The sequence below is a fragment of the Silurus aristotelis genome (assembly GCF_946808225.1).
Source record: "Silurus aristotelis genome assembly, chromosome: 5".
NCBI classification, from domain to species: domain Eukaryota; kingdom Metazoa; phylum Chordata; class Actinopteri; order Siluriformes; family Siluridae; genus Silurus; species Silurus aristotelis.
In genome coordinates, this window is record NC_139578.1 from 31,199,161 (window position 1) to 31,223,385 (window position 24,225).

Consider the following 24,225-nt stretch of genomic DNA (forward strand, 5'->3'; position numbering starts at 1 on the left):
AGTCCTCACTCTCCTCCTCTTCTTCTTCGCCTCCAAAACCATCCTACAGACCACCATCCGATGCTGTCTAGCTACAGTGTCCCCTGTCAACACCTTACAGTCTCCAATCTCCTTCAGGTTGCATCTCCTACACAGAAGATAATCCACCTGTGTGCACCTTTCTCCACTCTTATACGTCACCCTATGATCCTTCTTCTTCTTAAAATACGTGTTCACCACTGCCATTTTCATCCTTTTAGCAAAATATACCACCATCTGCTCTTCCAAATTCCTCTCCTTAAAACTACCCATCACCTCCTCATCACCTCTGTTCCCTTCACCTACATGCCCATTAAAGTCTGCCCCGATCACCAATCGTTCATTCCTAGGTACACCATCTACCACTTCATCTAATTCACTCCAGAATCTTTCCTTCTCCTTCATCTCACAGCCAACTTGTGGAGCATAGGCACTGATGACATTTATCATCATCCCTTCAACTTCCAGCTTCACAATCATCACCCTATCAGAAACTCTCTTCACCTCCACTACACTCTTACTGTACTCTTCCTTCAGAATCACCCCTACACCATTTCTCTTTCCATCCACACCATGATAAAACAGTTTAAATCCACCTCCAATGTTCCTGGCCTTACTCCCTTTCCACTTGATCTCCTGAACACACAACATATCTACCTTTCTCCTCTCCATCATATCAGCTATCTCTCTCCCTTTACCCGTCATAGTACCAACATTTAAAGTACCAACCCGGACCTCCACTCTCCTACACTGCTCCTTTCCCTGCCATCTCTGATGCCCTTCCTAACGCAACCCTCCCCATTTATCCGGGCTTGGGACCGGCACTAAGAGTGCCTCCCTAATGGCTGGGTTTGCTGCTTCCCAGCATAATGCTCCAAAAAAAGACAGCACTCACATGTGCCTAATAGAAGCTCTCAAACTGTCCTCCTGCTAAAGTTAAAGCACCAGAGATTCCTCATAAAGTAGCATATAGTCCTCCTTTTCCTGTACACACCAGTAGAGTATCATCATCTCCTTCCTGTACACAGCAGTAAAGAATCATCATCATCTCCTTCCTGTACACAGCAGTAGAGTATCATCATCTCCTTCCTGTACACAGCAGTAGAGTATCATAATCATCTCCTTCCTGTACACAGCAGTAGAGTATAATAATCATCTCCTTCCTGTACACAGCAGTAGAGTATCATAATCATCTCCTTCCTGTACACAGCAGTAGAGTATAATAATCATCTCCTTCCTGTACACAGCAGTAGAGTATCATCATCTCCTTCCTGTACACAGCAGTAGAGTATAATATCATCTCCTTCCTGTACACAGCAGTAGAGTATCATCATCTCCTTCCTGTACACAGCAGTAGAGTATCATCATCTCCTTCCTGTACACAGCAGTAGAGTATCATCATCTCCTTCCTGTACACAGCAGTAGAGTATAATAATCATCTCCTTCCTGTACACAGTAGTAGAGTATCATAATCATCTCCTTCCTGTACACAGCAGTAGAGTATCATCATCTCCTTCCTGTACACAGCAGTAGAGTATAATAATCATCTCCTTCCTGTACACAGCAGTAGAGTATCATCATCTCCTTCCTGTACACAGCAGTAGATTATAATATCATCTCCTTCCTGTACACAGCAGTAGAGTATCATCATCATCTCCTTCCTGTACACAGCAGTAGAGTATAATATCATCTCCTTCCTGTACACAGCAGTAGAGTATCATCATCATCTCCTTCCTGTACACAGCAGTAGAGTATCATCATCTCCTTCCTGTACACAGTAGTAGAGTATAATATCATCTCCTTCCTGTACACAGCAGTAGAGTATCATCATCATCTCCTTCCTGCACACAGTAGTAGAGTATCATAATCATCTCCTTCCTGTACACAGCAGTAGAGTATCATCATCTCCTTCCTGTACACAGCAGTAGAGTATCATCATCTCCTTCCTGTACACAGTAGTAGAGTATAATATCATCTCCTTCCTGTACACAGCAGTAGAGTATCATCATCATCTCCTTCCTGCACACAGCAGTAGAGTATCATAATCATCTCCTTCCTGTACACAGCAGTAGAGTATCATCATCTCCTTCCTGTACACAGCAGTAGAGTATAATATCATCTCCTTCCTGTACACAGCAGTAGAGTATATTAATAATCTCCTTCCTGTACACAGCAGTAGAGTATCATCATCTCCTTCCTGTACACAGCAGTAGAGTATCATCATCATCTCCTTCCTGTACACAGCAGTAGAGTATAATATCATCTCCTTCCTGTACACAGCAGTAGAGTATAATATCATCTCCTTCCTGTACACAGCAGTAGAGTATAATAATCATCTCCTTCCTGTACACAGAAACATTTCTAATATATTTTTTCTAATGCTTTTATTTTTGTACTCTTTCTTGAAAGTAAACTTTGTATGTACTTTGCTTGTTTGCAAATTTTAACATTATAAAAACAACATAACTTTTCTTGTTAAATCTTGTTTATTTTTCATTTCTAGTACATTTCCTGTGTTAATTCTTTGGTTATAACTAATAAATTTGGCTCTTTTTCATGTTGTAGAAGCTCTAAGAGGGTTAATACACGAAGAAAAAAATAAAAAAATAAATACAGGAAGCTAAAATGAGCTCCAGCAGGTGTGATCACTGGCTGCAGCTTCACCTGCTATAAAACTGTATACTTCATTTATTCATATTTCAGTGTGTTGCAAAGCTGGTTAGAGAGAAAAACAAAAATATTTACTTTATTTCCATTGTTTTTAATGTAAAATTAAATCTGTTATCACTGATTTATTGTTGTCTTTTCATTTTTATATATTGTCTCAGTGCAGTAAAGTTCAGGAGTAAATGTCTACACACTGCAACACTGTTGTGTTATGACACTGAAAATGTCCATAACACAACACAGGAAATGTACATTACAGCAGTGATTCAGACAATCAAATTATCATTATTAAGTGAAATACAAAGATTCAGTGTCAAACTGCTAGAGAAATTCCTCATCAGCGCATTCCCTCTCAGTCCTGTAGAACAGGCGTTTTCAACTGGTTCTGTGCCGGGGACCACCATTCTGACTAACAAGTAATCCGCTACCCACTGTTGTGTGTGTGTGTGGGGGGGTACTCCTTACCTGTCCTTACCAGTAGGATTTCTGGGCGTGGTGACTTCCACACAGTCTGTCTATTTGTGGTGATATAGTGGTACATAGTGACAGCCTCATATCAATCTCTGGTTCTAGCCTTGCCCTGTACTTGTTCATTAGATATGCCAGTGTGGAAAAACCGCTCTCACAAAGGTACAGTGCCTTGTGAAAGTATTCGGCCCCCTTGAACTTTGCAACCTTTTGCCACATTTCAGGCTTCAAACATAAAGATATGAAACTGTAATTTTTTGTGAGGAATCAACAACAAGTGGGACACAATCATGAAGTGGAACGAAATTTATTGGATATTTTAAACATTTTTTAACAAATAAAAAACTGAAAAATTGGCCGTGCAAAATTATTTAAGTTAATACTTTGTAGCGCCACCTTTTGGTGCGATTACAGCTGTAAGTCGCTTGGGGTATGTCTCTATCAGTTTTGCACATAGAGAGACTGACATTTTTGCCCATTCCTCCTTGCAAAACAGCTCGAGCTCAGTGAGGTTGGATGGAGAGCATTTGTGAACAGCAGTTTTCAGTTCTTTCCACAGATTCTCGATTGGATTCAGGTCTGGACTTTGACTTGGCCATTCTAACACCTGGATATGTTTATTTGTGAACCATTCCAATGTAGATTTTGCTTTATGTTTTGGATCATTGTCTTGTTGGAAGACAAATCTCCATCCCAGTCTCAGGTTTTGTCTCACTCTTTTGCAGACTCCATCAGGTTTTCTTCCAGAATGGTCATGTATTTGGCTCCATCTATCTTCCCATCAATTTTAACCATCTTCCCTGTCCCTGCTGAAGAAAAGCAGGCCCAAACCATGATGCTGCCACCACCATGTTTGACAGTGGGGATGGTGTGTTCAAGGTGATGAGCTGTGTTGCTTTTACGCCAAACATAACGTTTTGCATTGTTGCCAAAAAGTTCGATTTTGGTTTCATCTGACCAGAGCACCTTCTTCCACATGTTTGGTGTGTCTCCCAGGTGGCTTGTGGCAAACTTTAAATGACACTTTTTATGGATATCTTTAAGGAATGGCTTTCTTCTTGCCACTCTTCCATAAAGGCCAGATTTGTGCAGTATACGACTGATTGTTGTCCCATGGACAGAGTCTCCCACCTCAGCTGTAGATATCTGCAGTTCATCCAGAGTGATCATGGGCCTCTTGGCTGCATCTCTGATCAGTCTTCTCCTTGTATGAGCTGAAAGTTTAGAGGGACGGCCAGGTCTTGGTAGATTTGCAGGGGTCTGATACTCCTTCCATTTCAATATTATCGCTTGCACAGTGCTCCTTGGGATGTTTAAAGCTTGGGAAATCTTTTTGTATCCAAATCCGGCTTTAAACTTCTCCACAACAGTATCTCGGACCTGCCTGGTGTGTTCCTTGTTCTTCATGATGCTCTCTGCGCTTTAAACAGACCTCTGAGACTGTCACAGTGCAGGTGCATTTATACGTAGACTTTATTACACACAGGTGGATTCTATTTATCATCATTAGTCATTTAGGTCAACATTGGATCATTCAGAGATCCTCACTGAACTTCTGGAGAGAGTTTGCTGCACTGAAAGTAAAGGGGCTGAATAATTTTGCACGGCCAATTTTTCAGTTTTTTATTTGTTAAAAAAGTTTTAAATATTCAATAAATTTCGTTCCACTTCATGATTGTGTCCCACTTGTTGTTGATTCTTCACAAAAAATTACAGTTTCATATCTTTATGTTTGAAGCCTGAAATGTGGCAAAAGGTCACAAAGTTCAAGGGGGCCAAATACTTTCGCAAGGCACTGTATGTAGTTGAAATATTCAGGAAATGTTTGGAAAAATAAATTATGGAAAAAAGGTGATTTTAATAGTGAAATTATGTAGGCTGTCACGGACTACATGCAATGCCGCCGCGGACCACCAGGGGGCCGCAGACCCTTGCTGTAGAAGAATTCAATAGTCAGGTTTAGGGGCGTGTCAATCAACCTGTTATTTAAATCAATGTTGTAAATGAGCACTAACACAGTCTACAAAAAGTGACTTCAGTGAAGAACATTACACACTTTTTCCAATTGAGCAAGACAATTGCTTCATGCATATTTTACAGTAAAAAAAACAACATTTATTTACTATTATTACTGTAAGAGGCTGTGCTACACCTACAGCAGCCAGCAGAGGGCAGCAGTATCACAGTGAGGGCAGCTATTCAGGTGAATTTAATTACCCAAAATTCTCCAAGATGATTAATCTGGATGACCTGCACCTGCAAGGCAGATTACTTAAAACCATCTTTTATCACACCTTCAATAGAGATGGGGCAGGTCTGCCATATAAGGTACTTGCTTGAATGAATTCATACTTGAACAGGAAAGAAAAAAAAAAAAACTAACTTTAATTTAAGATATAAGACATAAATAATTAGAATAGAAATCTGAAAGAACAAAACATTTTCTCTGAATATAAACATACACAAGTGAAAACTCCCCCCCTGGAGAATTATAAATTACAGGAGACTCTTCCTGTTTTAAATGGGACATAACACACACACAGTTTTGGCCAATTGCATGTTACTCTTGTGTACCTGTAGATAAGTATTGCATCCTTTATATCTCTAAAAAATCTTTAGTTTGACCACGTTTATAAAAGAAATATGCAGCTTTATGCTTCTCTCTGAAAACAGCCAAGGTCCTGAAGGTGTGAGATGGGGGATCTAAAGAGTTGCACGCACATGCAGTTTTTGTGTAGTGATCTGCTAACTGTGGCATCAATATAAATTAAACAGGAACAAAACTTTATAGTCTAATTAAACTATGGCTAATAATCAGATCCAGTTGTACATATTTAATCCAGAATTGGATACTGAGTCTGAAATTTAAAATCAGATACAACAGCAGTAACCATGACTACAGCAGGACGTGTCTATATGGAAAATACTGAACAAGTTTCTTCTTCTCTCACAACCAAAAACACACTTCTTCGGAGATGTTCTTCACGAGCAAGTCCTGTGAGTGACAACTTGCAAAAATAGTGATTTAATGATTAGCAAAACAAAAAAAAAATGCTAATTTCCACCTGCAGTCCCTAGACAGATGTTACATTTACAAAAAGTCATAAAATACATACAATATCATACATGGAAAAACTTTTTCACTTACCATTAAAAACACTCTCCATGATATACAGTAGCTTAACAAGAAAAACTTTACTTCACTCACATCATAAAAACACTCTCCACTTCATGAATCTAGCACTCACTCACTCATAATCTACATTGTTCGTGTCACATTCATTCAGTGCTTACAAGTTTGCTTTGCTAATAGCCATTGTTTAGTCAGGCATGTAAATGTGCTATAGTTTGTACATAAAACAATTTCATTTGGAAAAGTGTTCCAAAAGCTCGCTGCTTTATAAAAGAACAAATGTTGCCCATAAGTGGTTCTGCATCTTGGAACGCTACAATCTCCATTGACTGTCGACCGTGTGGCTTTATTAAGTCTATCTGAATTTAGTGTGACAAATTTTCTCAGAGGGGGAGCAGTGATATTATGGATAATTTTAAATAGAGCAGAAATTTACTTTTTCAATGATTGTACTGATGAGGCTTTTTATCATGGATTTGTATTGCCCTTTTATATAATGATTCTTGTGATTTTAACGATGTTTAATACGCCTGAGACCAACTAGACATGCAATACAGTAGATTCGGAACAATCATAGCATTAAAATAAATATTTGAGGCTTCCGTAGTTAATTAATTTCTGATATGTTTATAATTCATCAAATTAAATTTCAATTCGTTACCAAGTAGGTGTGGAGGATCATACTGGTACAGAAGTTCACTCAGATACTGCATCGTGAGACCCTTAAGTGCTTTATACGTCAGTGGTAGTATTTTATAATCAATGCAAGATTTGATTGGGAGCAGTGTAGATGATTAAAACAGGGCTGATGTGGTCATATTTTCTAGATCTAGTACGGACCATTGCTGCTGCATTCTGAACTAACTGAAGCTTATTTCTGCACTTACTCCAACACCCAGATAGTAAAGCGTTACAGTAGTCTAATCTAGATGTTACAAAAGCATAAACTAGTTTTTCTGCATGCTGTAATGACGACATATTTCAAATTTTAGCAAAATTTCTAAGGTGAAAGAAGGCGATCCTGGTAATGTTATTCATGTGAGCCTCAAAGGAAAGATAGGGTCAATAAATAAACCAAGGTCTTTGACTGCTGTATACACTGAGATAAAAACACCATCCGAAGATGCTACGTAATCGGAACGTTTACTTTAGGCTGCATGTGGTCCTAGTACAAATACTTCCATTTTATCTAAGTTGAGCAGAAGAAGGTTATCAAGTATCCACTGTATAATGTCCTTTACACACTCCTCAATATTGTTAAGCTAATCTCTCTTATCTAGCTTTACTGAAATATACAGCGGTGTATCATCAGCATAGCAAATACCATATTTATGTATAATTTTACCCAGAGGCAGCATATATAAAGAGAAAGGCAGTGGGTCTAAGACAGATCCTTGCGGAACACCAAACTTTACCTCAAAGAGTGTGGAAAATTCACCATATACATCAACAAACTGACAGCGATCAGTCAAATTAGACCTAAGCCAAGAGAGAGCTGTTCCCTTTATTCCAACAAAGTTCTCAAGTCTAGCAAGCAGTACAGTATGATCAATGTTGTCAAAAGCTGCACTAAGGTCAAGCAAAACAAGTAAAGAGACAAAACCCTGATCAGAGGCCAATAACAGGTCATTAACCACCTTGTCTCTTTAGACAGGATCACCTTGCCATCCTGACTAATTTATTTAAAAATTGTTATTCCTAAGTACATGTAAGCACAAAGGGGAGGTTTAATATTGGCCTATAATTGGACAGCTGACAGGGGTCAAGGTCAGGTGTCAGTTAGGGGATTGATACTGAAAGTTTGAAGGGTTTAGGTACATAACCAGTGCTAATGGAAGAGTTTATCAATTTTAAAACAGGTTCAATTACCTCTGGAATTATCTTCTTTTTGAAGAAGTTCGCATAGAAGGAATTAAACCATTAATGATGTTATTATTATAAGTTACATCTGAAGAGCTTTACATACAGTGGGGCAAAAAAGTATTTAGTCAGCCACCAATTGTGCAAGAGGCCTGTTATTTTCATCACAGGTACACTTTAACTATGAGAGACAAAATCAAAAATAAAAATCCAGAAAATCACATTGTCTGATTTGTAAAGAATTTATTTGCAAATTATGGTGGGAAATAAGTATTTGGTCACCAACAAAAAAGCAAAATCAGGCCCTCACACACCTGTAACCTCTTTTTTTAAAAGGCTCCTCTGTGCTTCACTTGTTACCTGTATTATTGGCCACTGTTTGAACTCGTTATCAGTATAAAAGACACCTGTCCACAACCTCAAACAGTCAGACTTCAAACTCCACTATGGCCAAGACCAAAGAGCTGTCAAAGGCCACCAGAAACAAAATTGTAGACCTGCACTAGGCTGGGAAGACTGAATCTGCAATGGGTAAGCAGCTTGGTGTTGTCAGGGATCCACCTGCCACGCCCCCTTTGGTGGCTCCCTATGCCTCCGCTCTCCCTAGAGCTCCAGGCTTAAACACGCACACCTGGGGCTCATCATCAATCATGCCTCTGCTCTCTCTGGATGTCCAGGCTTCATCACGCTCACCTGGGGCTCATCATCACTCCACCCCGCTTCTACATAAGTTCATTACTCACACTCACTCCATTGTTTGTTATTGTATGTATTGGTTGTGAATGTATGTGTTCCTGGTTTCATGCAGGACTGTATGTGTTCCGTTCATTCCGGACTCCAATATCCTGTACTGGCTGCGCGTTTCCTTTCAGCACATCTCGGATCAGCTACGCTTCTCCCCACGCGCACCTCGGACTCTCTCAACCTAAGGACTGCCGTGTGTGTGTGTATCTCTCTCCCTCACTCTCGTCATTAAAACCTGAGCGAGCTGTACTCCGGCTTCCGCCTCCTGTTTTACTCGCTCCTTGACAGCTGTAAAGAAATCAACTGTGGGGAAAATGGAAGACATACAAGACCACTAAATCTCCCTCGATCTGGGGCTTCACGCAAGATCTCACCCAGTGGGGTCAAAATAATCACAAGAATGGCGATCAAAAAATTCCAGAACCACACGAGGGGACCTAGTGAATGACCTGCAGAGAGCTGGGATCAAAGTAACAAAGACTACCATCAGTAACACATTACACCACCAGGGACTCAAATCCTGCAGTGCCAGGTGCAGTCCCCTGCTTAAGCCAGTACATGTCCCGGCACGTCTGAAGTTTGCTAGAGAGCATTTGGATGATTCAAAAAAGGATTGGGAGAATGTCATATGGTCAGATGAAACAAAATCGAACTAGCAACAGTGTGTAAAACCCTTGTGGAGACTTACAGAAGACGTTTGAGCTCTGTCATTGCCAAAAAAGGTTTTTATGTTTTTCTTGACCAAAAACTTATTTTCCACCATAATTTGCAAATAAATTCTTTAAAAATCAGACAATGTGATTTTTTTTTTTTTTTTTTTTTTTTTTCTTCTCATATTGTCTCTCATTGGTGGCTGACTATTTTTGAACCTGGCTTTAGGTGGACAGGACTGTACCATCAAAAGGAGATGAAAGCAGGATTTAAGCAACTTCTCAGTAACTTTTTGGAATTGAGGATTTCCAGTCAGCTTGATCCAGACAGGCCATTCTATTCTGATTTCTCTCCTCAAAAGCTTTTTTTATTTTATTTTAAAACAGAAACACATTATGTGTGCATTTCACATATATTCTCTCTCTCTCTCTCTCTCTCTCTCTCTCTCTCTCTCTCTCTCTCTCTCTCTCTCTCTCTCTTCTCTTTTTTTCTTTCTCTCTGCATCTGTCTCTCTGTGTAAGTGAGATCACAGGAAGTGCTCAGACTTTAACATACATCGCTGCTCTGCCACTCTGTCATTAGAAAGACAAGATGGAGCTCAGTCCACTACCTGTGATACTCTGTGAGTAAATGTTCTCTTTGTGTCTTCATTAGAAATCAGTGTAACTGCTTTCAGTAACTATAATAGTTCAGCATGTAAGAGTACAATCAGAGTGAGTTTAAAAAAAATGGAGTTCAAATAAGGTTATGAGTGTAAACAAGTCTGTATAGTTTGTATTGTTGATCTGCTGAAAGGAAATGACTGGATGGTGTTTGTATAAATCATCAATGGAAGTTCTTGCTGTGATTAACTGCATTGTTTTGAGCTGCTGTGGTGAAAATCTGCTTGACATTAATAACATGAAATTAAGTAAACTTTTTGAGGAAATATGTTGATCTACACATGATTTTTGTTACTTTTATGTTCAGTGCAGAGAAACATCTCAGTACAACAAATTCAAACTTATACTCAATAATATCACACAAATGCAAAGCAATAGTGCACAAATACCCAGAACAAACACTTCTCATTAGTGTTATTAATAGAGGCCTGGTAGCAGAGAGCAGTTTGTGCTTGTGGTTTAGTTTCTGTCCGTTTAATGCACTGATGTATGTGAGAGGGGGAGGAGGTGTGAAACTGGACGTGTGACAGCAAGAACTAAATTAACTTTTTAACTGTTGATGTGTTTGAGGTGGCACAAAGTTGGCCAAAAAGATTATTTTGAATTGCAAGTGTCAACAGAAGGTTGCATGTTAGCTGCATGTGCTCTGAGATTTTCATTCTCCTACAACCCAAAGATGGAAAAAAGATCTGGTAGTTGAGGTGGTCACCAAAGTACACTGAACACCTTTTTAATAAATCCATTTTAAGGTCAGTTGTGCTCTGTGTTGCATTTTAAAGCTGGAATTTGCCATTATCAGATAAAACATTCTGTCCACAAAGAGATTATACTGTACTCAGTGCTTGTGTAGTCTTGGGGGATGCAGTGTTTGCCATAAAAAGACCAAAAGCAGTGTGTTCACACATCACAGGATTTGACCATGGATTCACATTGTTCTGAGTCTTGTGGTTGACTGTGTTAAATGCTACTGAAAGGTCAAGAGGATGAGTACAGATGACAGCTTGGCTGATCGAGCAAAACATGTAGCCAAAAGGGCCATCTCTGTGGAATGTGCTGCTTTAAAGCCAGACTGGTTTGGATAATGGAGGTCGTTCTGTGAAACATAGACATACAGTTGGTAAAAAATAGTGCGTTCCAGAGATTTAGAAAGAAAGGATAGAAGTGATACCAGTCTGTCGTTGTTGATGTCTGATCGATTCAGAGCAGATTTCTTCAAGATGAGAATGACCCTTGCTTGAAGGTAGTTGGCACACGGCCAAATGCTAAAGACCTGTTGATGATCTGAAATATGAATGGCAGGAGGTCATGTCAGATAATCTAAATCATATTTAAAGAGATTGAATCCAGAGGGCAGGGGATGGGATTGCAAGATCGGATGAATTGTAGTATCCCTACTTTTCCTATGGTTTGGAAGTTTGACAATGAAGGAGTAGGGGATTCCTCGCTGTGTAGTGTAGGCATTGTTGGTCTGGAAGGTCTGGCAGATTTCCTTAATCTTCTTATCATAGAAGGACACAAAGTCTTCACCAGTCAGGGAGGATGGAGCAGGTGGGAGTTGAGTTGTGAAGAGATGATGTTGAGGAGCTTATGATGATCGCATTGGAAGAAAAATGTATCAGTAAGATGCAAGGTTTGCATTGAGATGTAATTTTTTTTCCTCTACGTGTCTGCTAATCTGAGTTCTCGCAGATTGCTGCGCAAAACTTCTGACAACCAGGAGGCAGAACAGGAAGTCTTCTTAGGTTTAGTGGTCAGGTGGCAGAGGAGGTCCATGGTTGAGGAGAGCTTGGAGAGGAAAGCGTCAGTGGCAGAGTCCAAGGGTAGAGAGCAAAAGGATTCAAAGTCAGGAAGAGATGAAAGAGTACAGAGCTAGAGAGGAGGGAGATATGAAGTGGAGGTTAGGATGGACACGAGATATGCTGGAAATTTTAGGTATGAAAGGAAAAGTGATTGTAAAGGAAACCAGGTGATCAGAAATCTGAAATGGGGTAGCAGTCATGTCTGTAGCTGGGGTAGGGTGAGTAAAAACCAGGTCCAGGACATTTTCTTCCTTGTGTGAGGGAGGGCAGATGTTAAATGTCAAAAAGGAGGCATTTAGAAAAGTCAGTAGGCAAGAAGACCGAAGAACTGTAAGAGGGGTGCTGTCAGAAGGGAACGTACTGAGGAGTGTGTCCATCTCTTCTAAGAAGTCTCCAAGAGAACCAGTAGTCGGTAGATGAGGATAAAGGGGTTGATTGGAAAGGTAACTGAAACTGCATAGAATTCAAAAGAAGACATGGTTAGATGAATTACTAATTAGTAGTTACCTCTCTGTGTTAAAGAGAAGAGTAATAACTGCAGTGTGTTTATTCCTGTAAACACCCTGAACAGGCAAAATGGCAGTTTGTGGTGTGGTTTGTTCTATTTTAATGTAATGCTGCAAATTCAGCTGTGAGAAGCTGCAGGAGGTGTGAAGGTGGACATGCAAAATTACCACTACCTGTTAGCTTGTTAACTGTTGCTGTTTGAGCAGCTGATGAATGAGGAAAATGAGAGAGAAGGTTGGATGATGTGTGGAGGTTTGACTGCATCAAGGATCGGCTCTGAGCCCTTTTCTGTTTGCAGTGGTGATTGACAGGTGGTCGCATGAGGTCAGACAGGAGTCTCCATGGAAAATGAAGTTTGCGGATAATATTGTGATTTGTGGTAAAAGTAGGGAGCAGGGGTAGAAGAGCCTGGAGAGGTGGAGGTACGTGCTGGAGAGAAAGGGAATGAAAGTCAGTAGGAGTAAGACAGAGTACATTTGTGTGAATGAGAAGGAGGGCAGTGGAGTGGTGCGGTTGCAGGGAAAAGACTTGGAGGAGTTTAGGTACCTGGGTCGAGAGTGCAAAGCAATAAAGTATGTTACAGAAGTGAAGAAAAGAGTGTGTGTAGGCAGCGTGGAGAACAAGGAGATGTTTTGGAGACAAGGTGAGGGAAGCGGGATTGAGATGGTTTGGACATGTACAGAGGAGTGACATTGGGTATATCGGTAGGAGACTGCTGAGGATGGAGTCACCAGGAAGGAGCAAAAGAGGAAGGCCAAGGAGGAGGTTCGTGAATGTGGTGAGGAAAGACATGCAAATAGTTGGTTTAAAAGAGGCAGATGTAGAGGACAGGGGGGTATGGAGATGTATGATCTGCTGTGATGCCGAAAGAAGAAGAAGTAGATTTCCTGTAAGCTCGATCCAGTCTGGCCATTCTCTTCTGACCTCTATAATCAACAAGGAGTTTTGTGTGTGTGTGTGTGTGTGTGTGTGTGTGTGTGTGTGTGTGTGTGTGTGTGTGTGTGTGTGTGTGTGTGTGTGTTTGTGAACTATACAGACTGCTGTGTGTAAAAGTTCCAGGAGATTGCTAAAATACTAATTACTGCATGACTTTATACATTGTGTTGCTACCATATAATTGGTTTATTTGATTTGATGACTTAATTGCTGCATTATAGCATATGCAATGTGACTCTTAAAACAGGAAACACATACACTCTGTGTGTGCATGCACCTCTCTCTCGCTCTCTCTCTCTCTCTCTCTCTTTTTATTTTTTTGTACAAACACAAGAAGGGGTACAGGTTTAACACACACTACTGCTCTGTCACTCAGTCAGTCATTAGAGGGACAGGACAGAGTTCATTCCACTTGCTGTAATGTTCTGTGAGTAAATGTTCTCTTTGTGTCTTTATTTAAGAGAGTCGTGGTGTATTAAGTTGTTCATCTGCAGTCTGAATGTCCCGATTGAGGAGTTTATCAGCTTGATCCAGTCTGGCCGTTCTCCTCTCACCTCTCTCATCAACAGGCCTTTTCCTTTTGCTTGTGTAATCTATATAGACTATTGTGTGTGAAAATTCCAGCAGCTTTCTGAAGCAAGTTACTGCAGGGGTTTATGCATTGTGCTGCTGCTACGTGATTGGCTGATTGGATTGCTGTATGTTAAAGCATGTTTAAGTGGACAGTGGGCATATAAAGGACATTTATGATGATCATAGCAAAATAAAAAAGTATAGCTTTCGTCATATAACTTAAAACAGGAACAGAAACTAAATAATTTTGTTTGTGTGTGTGTTTAAATGGTTACACAGGAAGTGTTAAGGCTTTAACACACACCACTGCTCTGTCACTCAGTCAGTCATTAGATGGACAGAATGGAGTTCAGTTCACTTACTGTGATGTTCTGTGAGTAAATGTTCTCTTTGTGTCTTCATTATAGCGAGTGGTGGAATATAAAGTTATTCATCTTCAGTCTGAATGTCCTGAGTGATGAGATTATTGTGTGATTTGGACAGTGTTTGTATTTAAACTGTTCAGGTGATCAGTGTTTTCATATTTATGTGCTGGGATTAGTTTGATGTGTATCTACTTGCTAGACTATGATAGTTAACTAATCTAATGAGTGTAAATGAGTCTGTAATGTTGAACTCTGTATCTGATCTTCCGTGTTCTGTTGTTATCTGCTGCTCAGTGATGCCTCATGTGATCGTTTGACATGCTGAAGAAAATGACTGCATAGAGTTTGATGTTTCACATTAGGAAATCATGGTTGTGACTATATGAAATGTATTTCTGCTGATGTGGTGAGACTCTGGTGGTCTTTTTTGTGCACAGAAAATCTTTAAAAAACGATTGTAACATGCCCTATGACCTTCATTTCTATTTTCCTGTGTAGTAAAATATCTCAGTCCAGCAAGTTTAATCTAATACGCACTGATACCAAACTAATGCACAACACTTTAGATTAAACACTAATGATTAATAACTTGTGCAGAAACAAACAGTCCTCCTTATTCTTGTAAACGCACGTAGTGGAGACAGTTTGTGGTGGGGTTTGATCTATTTTAATGCAGTGTTGCAAAATCAGCTGTAAAGAGCTGCAAGAGGTGTGAAGATGGATGTGCAAAAGCAACAACACATTTTTTACATTTTAACTGTTGATATGCTCGACATCTTCAGCTCCACTGACACTTATTGGCCTTTTCAAAGCCAGTGGAGATCCCCTCACTAGCCATTTTATTAGGAACATCATCTCTATAGCATCCCTTAGCAAAGGTGGTTTCTGGTTTTCTGTAAAAATGATGGTGGTCAGTGAATAAAAAAGAGGCGTGCACAAATAGTATAGCAATTAATGTTGTAGTGCACCATTTCAAGTAAAGCTTATTTAAAAAAAAATAATAAAAAATGTAATTTAATAAAGGCACTGCTTTGCTTAATACCTGCACAAGGAGGTGCCACAAGTGGTGTAAAAAAAGATGTAAAAGTGGCAAATGCAGACTAGCAGTACCTCTGCCAGTACCAGTGTAGCCTACAGTCTAACCTGTTTACAGCAGAGACGCATTGTAGGATTGGAGGATGAACCACTGTAAACATGAAGAAGACGCACTGTGGGCGTGTCTCCGTTTATTCAGGTTTGAGCGGCAGTAATGGCGAGTCAAGGCGAGAGCAAGACGAGTTTGGAAGGGGAAATATGCTCATTATTTCACTTTAGTTGAGTATAAAGACAAAAACATTTTAGTCAAATGTAAGCTGTATCTTTCTGGTTCGAAGCTCGTATCTACTGCGATAAACAACAACTCCAATCTGTTGAAGCTCCTTCAGAAACTCCATGCTAGAAGCTAGAAGCTAGAAGCTAACCCGGTGTTCTGTTCTACATTGTTGATCGTTTTCATACTTCAGCTGTAAAAGGAACATGTTTAAGAGCTCAACACAACAGCAGAAGCCACTTTAGTTTTTGATTGTGAATCTATTATTCAGCTTGTTTTGTTGTTTATTTCAGAAATCCTTGTGATATATTCAGTTTGTGCTGCTCTGACTTTAATAAAATAGTGTTTAAAAATGACTTTGTGTTTAAGTCAGTTTTGTGTTTGTATAAACCATAACGCATAAAAGGGCATTAATGGGAACATTAAAGAACGTTCTTTAAAAAAGTATCTAAAAAAGTTACTTTTAACAGTAACGCATTACTTTTTGGTGTAAACAATCAACAAAGAAATTGAGTTACTTTTTGAATGAAGTAACGAGTAACTGTAACTAGTTACTATTTTTTAGTAACGAGCACAACACTGTATAAATATATATATATCACACACACAAAAAGAATGCTGTAACATTGCTGTTATAGTCTCCAAACAATGTCTGTCACTGGTGGGGTTCATGTCTGTGAATTATCAACCCTTCTATTTGTCCTTTCATGGTCTTTGTTGTTGTCTATATACCTCTGTATTTTAATGCTAAGGATGTCCTTTGTGAACCGTGCAGCCTTATGAAGAAGAAACTAACTGACACACGGTTTTTCCAAGTTCCCTAAAAGTATTTCTGTCTTTGCAGATTTTTTTCTGTTCTCCTTATATCCCCTTCAGTTTCCTCCTAGAGATCACATTCCATTTGCTGATTCTCAGATTCGCTAACAGCTAACAGTCTCCAATAAGGAACCAGGAAGCATCTTGCTCTTTTAGTGTGTTTTACTGGAAGGACTGTAAAACTGTAACATACAGAAACAAAGAGAATGCATATTACAATCTCAATAGGGGGAATAAACAATGCAAATATAAAATAAGTAGCTTAGAATTAACCAAAACCCTCAAAAAACGAGCTCATTAGCGAGCGCTTAGCACGATGCTAATATACATGGAAAATGCCATAGGGAAGCTAACAGTAATAGTAATATTTTATTACAAATTACAAATAGTAAACATGCTAAAATGACTACATTTGGTATCTAATTGAAGATAAGATCACTATCAAACAAATACTTACAGACATATTTTTTAGGAGTCAAAATATTAATTTACAGACTTTAACACTCTGGAGTATGACTTGCTGTAGGACTGTTAGGAGAATAACTGAACTACGGTAGCTCTGCGTGGACAAAACACTAGAAACTCAAAACACAAATAACTCTTCCCACAAGGGGGCAGTACAGTATTTGTACATTGTTAAAAATAAATAGAAAAATACTTCTCTCAGATTTAGGGGAAGTGAAAATCCTGCTCCAGATGCCTCTATTTGCACTTTGTAGTATTTTCCCATTTTCTTAACACTGAGTGCAATAAAACATAACATTTAAAAAGCTGGTAAAATCAATGTGGGGGAGTGGTGGCTCCAGCGGTTAAGGCGCTGGGTTGCCGATCGGAAGGTCTGGGGTTCAAGCCCTGGTATCGCCGAGCTGCCACTCTTGTGCCCTTGAGCGAGGCCCTTAACCCTCTATGCTCCGGGGGTCCCTTACGAGGGAAATATCAAGGTCCGTGACGTCGGAGCAGCAGGGGGGCCTGGTTAGACTGCTGCCCCCGCGACCCGAATTACGGATAAGCGGGAGAAATTACTCCGTCCCGGACCTTGATATTTCCCTCGTAAGGGACCCCCGGAGCTATTTTTATTTTTATATTTTGTGTATTGTCCTGCACTGTCCTGTGTTGTCTTTTGCACTGTTTGCACCAGTTGCACACATGCACTTTATGTGGCGAGGATCTTAGTTCCTGGCCCTGTGTTCTTCTGTTCTCTGACTGTTGTTTTATGTTGTTTTATGTAGCACCTGGGTTCAGGAGGAATGTTGTCTCATTTCACTGTGTACTGCATCAGCTATATATGGTTGAAATGACAATAAAAGCTACTTGACTTGACTTGAGAATGAATGAATGAATGAATGAATGAATGAATGAATGAATAAAATCAATTGAACATTGAGGGTTGGGGTGGAACTCAGTCGACTCCCTGTGATACTGTGAGTGAATGTTCTCTTTGTGTCTCTGCAGAGTGAATGGTGAGGTATAAAGTTGCAGTGTAAATGTTCTGAGAGATGGTAGTTTAGATTTTGTGACTACAGATGAATATTGTGAGTTTGATACAATGTGCTGTTTCCATGAATATACTGAATCATTTTCATGTTTACATTCTGATCTCTGTCTCTGTTCTCTTTTCAGTGTTGGTTTCACTTTTACCAGTGACTCACGCTCAAGGTGATTTTTATCCTCAATGTGATAATTACCTTTTACTTAAGATATAAAGATTCATTAATGTGATAAATAGTGATTGCTAATTGATTCTATTGGTTATTCTTTTCTCATTTTATTATCAAAACCTTTAGACTTTTGAAGAAAGAAAATGTTCATGTAGAAAACTTTGTTATAATAATAAATCATAAGTGTTAAACATGGATTTTGTATTAAAAGTTAAATCTATTTTATTCTGACATCATCATATGTTAAAGCACAGTGAATCTACTGCATGTGTTGAAAATGAAAATCAACTCTGATGCCTTTATTTTATATCAACAGCAAAACCCAAACTAACTCTGAGATCATTTCCTTGGAGTCTCATCAACAGTGAGGACACCATCACTCTGAGCTGTGAGCTGCAGGATTGGACTGTATGGGAGTTCTTCTGGTACAGAAATTCACAGATTGTGAGCAATGCAGTGAAGGATACCAACACATTCAGTGTGAATGTCAATCATGCAGGAGAAGCAGTGTATCAGTGTTCAGCACGCTGGAGAAGTGACTACAACTACTACACACAGCGCAGTGATCCTGTCAAGATCACAGCAAAAGGTACGTCATGATTCTTGCTTTTTTCCAACTGCTTTGGTGTTATAACAAGATAATTAAACACATTACACTCAGTTTAATATGTTATTGATTGTGTAGTAACTGGTCATTCAGAGAGACGTGTAGAGTGAATGCATTTAATAAAAGTCCATGTTATTCCATGATCAGTCTGAGTACTTGATTCTGATTCTCTCTCTAGTACCTGTTTATTATAGAATATTATAATTAATGTAATATTATCTCTGGGTGGGATTTAGAGCAGATATTAATAAATATTAAAGGAAAATGTTTACTCATTTAGTCAGTTTTTAGCCTGAAAACATCAATAACATTTACATTTGCAGCATTTAGCAGACGCCCTTATCCACAGTGACGTACAAAAGTGCTTTAAATCTCTAGTAATGAATAAATCTACACTGGTACACAAGATTACAAACTTAATATAGATATAATTCTACAAAGAAAACTTGGAAAGTGCTAATTTAAGTGTTTCAGGAAGAGGTAGGCCTTTAGCCATCGCTTGAAGATAATCAGGGACTCTGCTGTACAGACATCTAGGGGAAGTTCATTCCACCACCCTGCGGAAACCCTGTTATACAGAGTAACACATTTATCTCATTCACACACCTGAGCAGCAATGAGGTCAAGGGCCTTGCTCAGGGGCCAAAAAATGGTATCTTGGTGTGGATGGGATTTGAACTCGTAAGCTTTGGATCCTAAGTTGACTGCCTTCACCACTAAGCTTCCACCACCTTTACATGGGACCGAGCTCAAAAGTTTTTATCCTTATGATTGCTTGAAAAACTCACGACGTGAGCGGATGGGGCCGAACATGTACAACACAGATTTTGTACCAAATGTTAAAAAGTATTTTATTTTGTTATTTTTCACGGTTACATGGTAAAGCATAAAGCACATAAAGTGTGACTAAAAAAGTAAATAATATATATACAACACACACACACACACACACACACACACACACACACACACACACACACACACACACACAATCTCTGTCTGTCTAATAGCTATTTATTATAACCTATTATAATGTAAGTGATCTTTTCTCTGGGTAGGATTTAGAGCAGCAGATTTGTAGATCTAATGGCCAGTAAACAAAATCACAAATAAATTATTACAGTAGTTTTTACTTATTCAGTCAGATTGCAAACATCAGTGACAACTTAACGGGCCAAACATGTACATCACAGATTTTGTATCAAATGTTAAAAAGTATTTAATTTTTGACACGGTCACATGATAAAGCACAGTCCATCAACTGTTTATCAAGTAAAGTGAAAATCAGCTCTGACACCATCATCATTTTATTCCATCAGAAAAACCCAAACTGACTGTGAGTGTGGATCCTCAGAGCTTCATCTACACTGGAGACACCATCACTCTGAGCTGTGAGCTGCAGGAGACTGGATTGGAGTTTTTCTGGTACAGAAATTCACAGTTTGTGAGGAATGAACCCAGAGATACAAACACACTCAGAGTGAGAGTTGATATTGCAGGAGAAACAGTGTATCGGTGTCGTGCAATCAGGACAATCATCAACAACTATAACAACTACAACTACGTCTACACAAGACTCAGTGATTCTGTCACCATTACAGCAAGAGGTATTTCATGATTTTTCCTTTTGTTTTTCAGCAGGCTTATGGTAAGAGTTATGGTTAAGGTGAGAATAAAACATATTTTATGTGAATAAAAAGATTATTACTACAATTCCATGTTACTTCTCAATTTTTCAAATGATCGTAAAATAATTTAAAGTATTTGTCATCTGTCCCCCCGTCTGTAACATGTGTAACAAGGCAAAGGAAAAAGAAGTATAACAGTTAAATGTGTGTTTATCAGAGATTCACAGATTTCTGCATGCAGGTGTTTTATTTTATTTATCAAAAATATAAACCACTCATTGTAACCCGTTCCTCATCTCTTATAAATGTTTATATCTATATGGAAACAGAGAAGTGCAGAAACACTCATAACACCATTTCACGTAACTGTTAATTCTGCATTCTGATTGGTCAATGATTTGATTAGGTGATTAATGTTCTCTAACAGCAGCTCTGCCAGTGCTCTTATTCTAATGTGCTCCTGTTTCTATAGTAACAGCTCATTCAGAGGGATTTGTACTGTGGATGCTTCATATAATCTAAAGCTGATAATAAAGAGATTAGAATGTGTTATTTATCTAAAAAATGAAAAGCACTAATGTAAGTTTTAATGTGGTGAAGTTTTCTGTAAGATTCCTATTTACCTTTTAATAAATGAGGGACAATCTGCAGTGTCAGCACTTTCAGAATTTAGAAGATGCACAGTCAGAAGATTATTTTTTTTACAAGAACAGAGAAGTTTCTGTATCATTGTTTCTCTGTAACATGAAAAGCTGGATTTTTGTGTTTTATTACTTGAAAGACAGAACACATGAAGACCAGTACAGCAGCAGTGTATAAGAACAAATCAGAATGTTTAGTTGGTCTTTTGTAGTTACTCAGTTACTGTGTAAAAGAAAGTGTTCCTGTAAGAAACTATAACTGCTGACCAATCATAAACGCTCATGCTAATAGAGATTATATCAAATAGAACTGTAGATTTTTCATCTGTTCTTAAAGCATGTTGATTCTGAATATACATGATCACATACATCATAATAGTTTAAATGCTTTATTATATGAAAGTGTGTGTAACTGGCAGTACAGCTGGTATAAAGACACTTCACACAGTTGAGTCAGTGGTGTACAGGTGCTGAAGTGACCCACACATAAATACACCTGCACAGGGAGCAGATAGATGAGACCCACATTCCTCACACTTCAGTCATGCTGTTACACTGTAAGATGAGGGTTTGTGAATTTGCTTCACAGACAGATTCTAATTGTTCACATTTATTGTGTATTTGCTGTAACAGAGAGACCAAATGTAGTACTGAATGTATCTCAGAGCTGCAGGAGACTCAGTGACCCTCAAAACACCTTCATGTGTATCAAACTTCATTTTCTTCATGATGGTGGTCTGATCCTGCTATTGTGATATTTTATTTAAAATGATCATTATTTTATTATCTAGATGATCATATCTAACTATAGAAACTCTGTATAAAGTTTGGCAGCATCTAGAAAATACTGAATAGAACTCGTGTAAGAAATCATACAGTTGTAATAAATGTACAACATTGATTTTGTATCAGATCTTAAATCAATTTTATTCTGACAAGTTCATATGTGAATCTACTGCTTATGTTATTAGGTGAAAATCAGCTCTGACACCTTCATCATTTTATTCCATCAGAAAAACCCAAACTGACTGTGAGTGTGGATCCTCAGAGCTTCATCTACACTGGAGACACCATCACTCTGAGCTGTGAGCTGCAGGAGACTGGATGGGAGTTTTTCTGGTACAGAAATTCACAGTTTGAGAGGAATAAACCCAGATATACAAACACACTCAGAGTGAGAGTTGATATTGCAGGAGAAACAGTGTATCAGTGTCGTGCAATCAGGACAATCATCAACAACTATAACAACTACAACTACGTCTACACAAGACTCAGTGATTCTGTCACCATTACAGCAGCAGGTATTTCATGATTCTTTGTGTTTTTAACTATTTTAGAAATGTGACTAAAACGATTGCACAATTATTACTAATTATTATTAATTGCATTTTGTCCATAATATTTTGAGTAATGCATGAAATATGTTTAAAAGGTATTTGGTATCTGTTTCCCTATTTGTAATAAAATCTAACAAGGCAAAGTAAAGTATGTACAGAAGTGAAATATGTGTTTATCAGGTAGAAATTCACTTTTGTATGTGAGATACAAACTAGTGTATACAGGTTGTAAATGACCATTAAATCTTCCAATCACGGACACTTGACCTCCGTCCAATAGAGGGCAGTGTGGTGATGTATGGCGCTGTGGGACATTAGTGAATTTGGTTACGTGAAATGGCAGTCTGATTTGTTAACGAAAGGAAAGGTGGACTTTTGGCTGTGCTGGTGTCAAACACGCGTTCTTTAAAGGGTTTCTTCCTGCCTCTTAGCTCCTGGCTGATGAAGGGCACAAGGTATCATTTTAATTTCATTTGTGTGGGAAATTTGGTGGTTTTGAAATGTTTATTTTCGCATCTCCATTGAAGCTAATGGTTAATGCTTAGCAGGTCGCTAATGTATGTATGCAGGTTAGCATTTCACGTGCTGATTTTGCTATATAGAGATTGGAGCATTAATTGTAATTGTTGTTTTAAGCATAATAAGGTGTATTATTATTTTGTTAACATTATGATTGTTGTGTGTTTTCAGTTCAAATGTGTTGTTTGTAGCTATGTGAGTTTTATTTCGTCACTTTGTATGTTTTGTGTTTTTATTCAGCTTTTACGGTGCTTTATTTTGGACATTAAAATCCTTAATAAACATCAGTTTCAAGAGAGTAAAGTGTATCTGTTCAGCTGGGGATGCTACACAGGTGTTACATTTTATTTGGAAAAGAACAGAGAAGTTTATTCATCAGGGTTTTTCTCCAACATGACATTAAATAAACTGATAAATCGAGATTAAAAAAAATAATAATAATAAAATATATATATATATATACAGTGGTACCCCGCTTATAGACTGGCTCGGACATTGACTTTTTCGCTTCGCGAACAGTTTTTCGACCGAAATTTTTTACCCCGACCCACATGGAGCATTTTTTTTGTTACTTTTGTCATGTTTTTAATTCATACTTTTTACTGTACTATATTATTGTCAGAAATCACCTGCCACGCCCCCTTCGGCGGCTGTCAAAACCTCCGCTTTCCCTCAAGCCCCAGGATTCAACAATGCACACCTGGGGGTCATTATTCACTCATCCCCAGCTCCTATATAAACCCCTCATTCAGCCACACTCATTGTGAGTTATTGTTGGTATGTGAAGGTGTTTGCTGCATGTTTGTCTGTGTTTTCCCTGTCACACGTATTCCTATGCGTTTCTTCCTTTCCGGACTCCACACGCTCTCCACGGCTGTGTTCGTCCATGGACCTCGCCTCTCCAGGGTGTACCACAGATATCTCTCTCTCTCGTTCGTCTGGATTCTATGGACTGCCGTGTGTGTGTGTGTGTGTGTGTGTGTGTGTGTGTGTGTGTGTGTGTGTGTGTGTTTTTGTGTTAAACTTTCCGTGTTTTCGTTAAACCAAAGCAAACTGTACTCCGGTTAATTACGCTGCATAACAATTATATACAGTATTATATATGTACCGGTATTAATACTGCTAAAAACAGGGCAAAAAGTGTTAATAAATGGGTATCGGTGGAGGTCGAGAACGGATTAATTGGTTTTCCAATATTTCTTATAGGATAATTACATTCGCTCTTCGACCTTTTCGCATTTCGACCGGTTGTTTATTTTCATAGTCATGAAAATAAAAAAAACTCTTTGAATGAGAAGGTGTGTCCAAACTTTTGGTCTGTACTGTA

The 24,225-nt window shown here is 38.7% G+C and overlaps 1 protein-coding gene across 1 annotated transcript in view; it reads left to right on the top strand.

Moving 5' to 3' along the window:
- Window positions 1-24,225, top strand: part of LOC310726766 (Fc receptor-like protein 5) — a 102,035-nt gene that overhangs the window by 68,745 nt on the left and 9,065 nt on the right. The window contains exons 6-8 of the mRNA XM_083542623.1: window positions 18,483-18,755; window positions 20,093-20,380; window positions 22,056-22,343. Of these exons, the coding sequence (XP_083398749.1) occupies window positions 18,483-18,755; window positions 20,093-20,380; window positions 22,056-22,343 (849 nt within the window). The remainder of the gene's footprint in view (window positions 1-18,482; window positions 18,756-20,092; window positions 20,381-22,055; window positions 22,344-24,225) is intronic.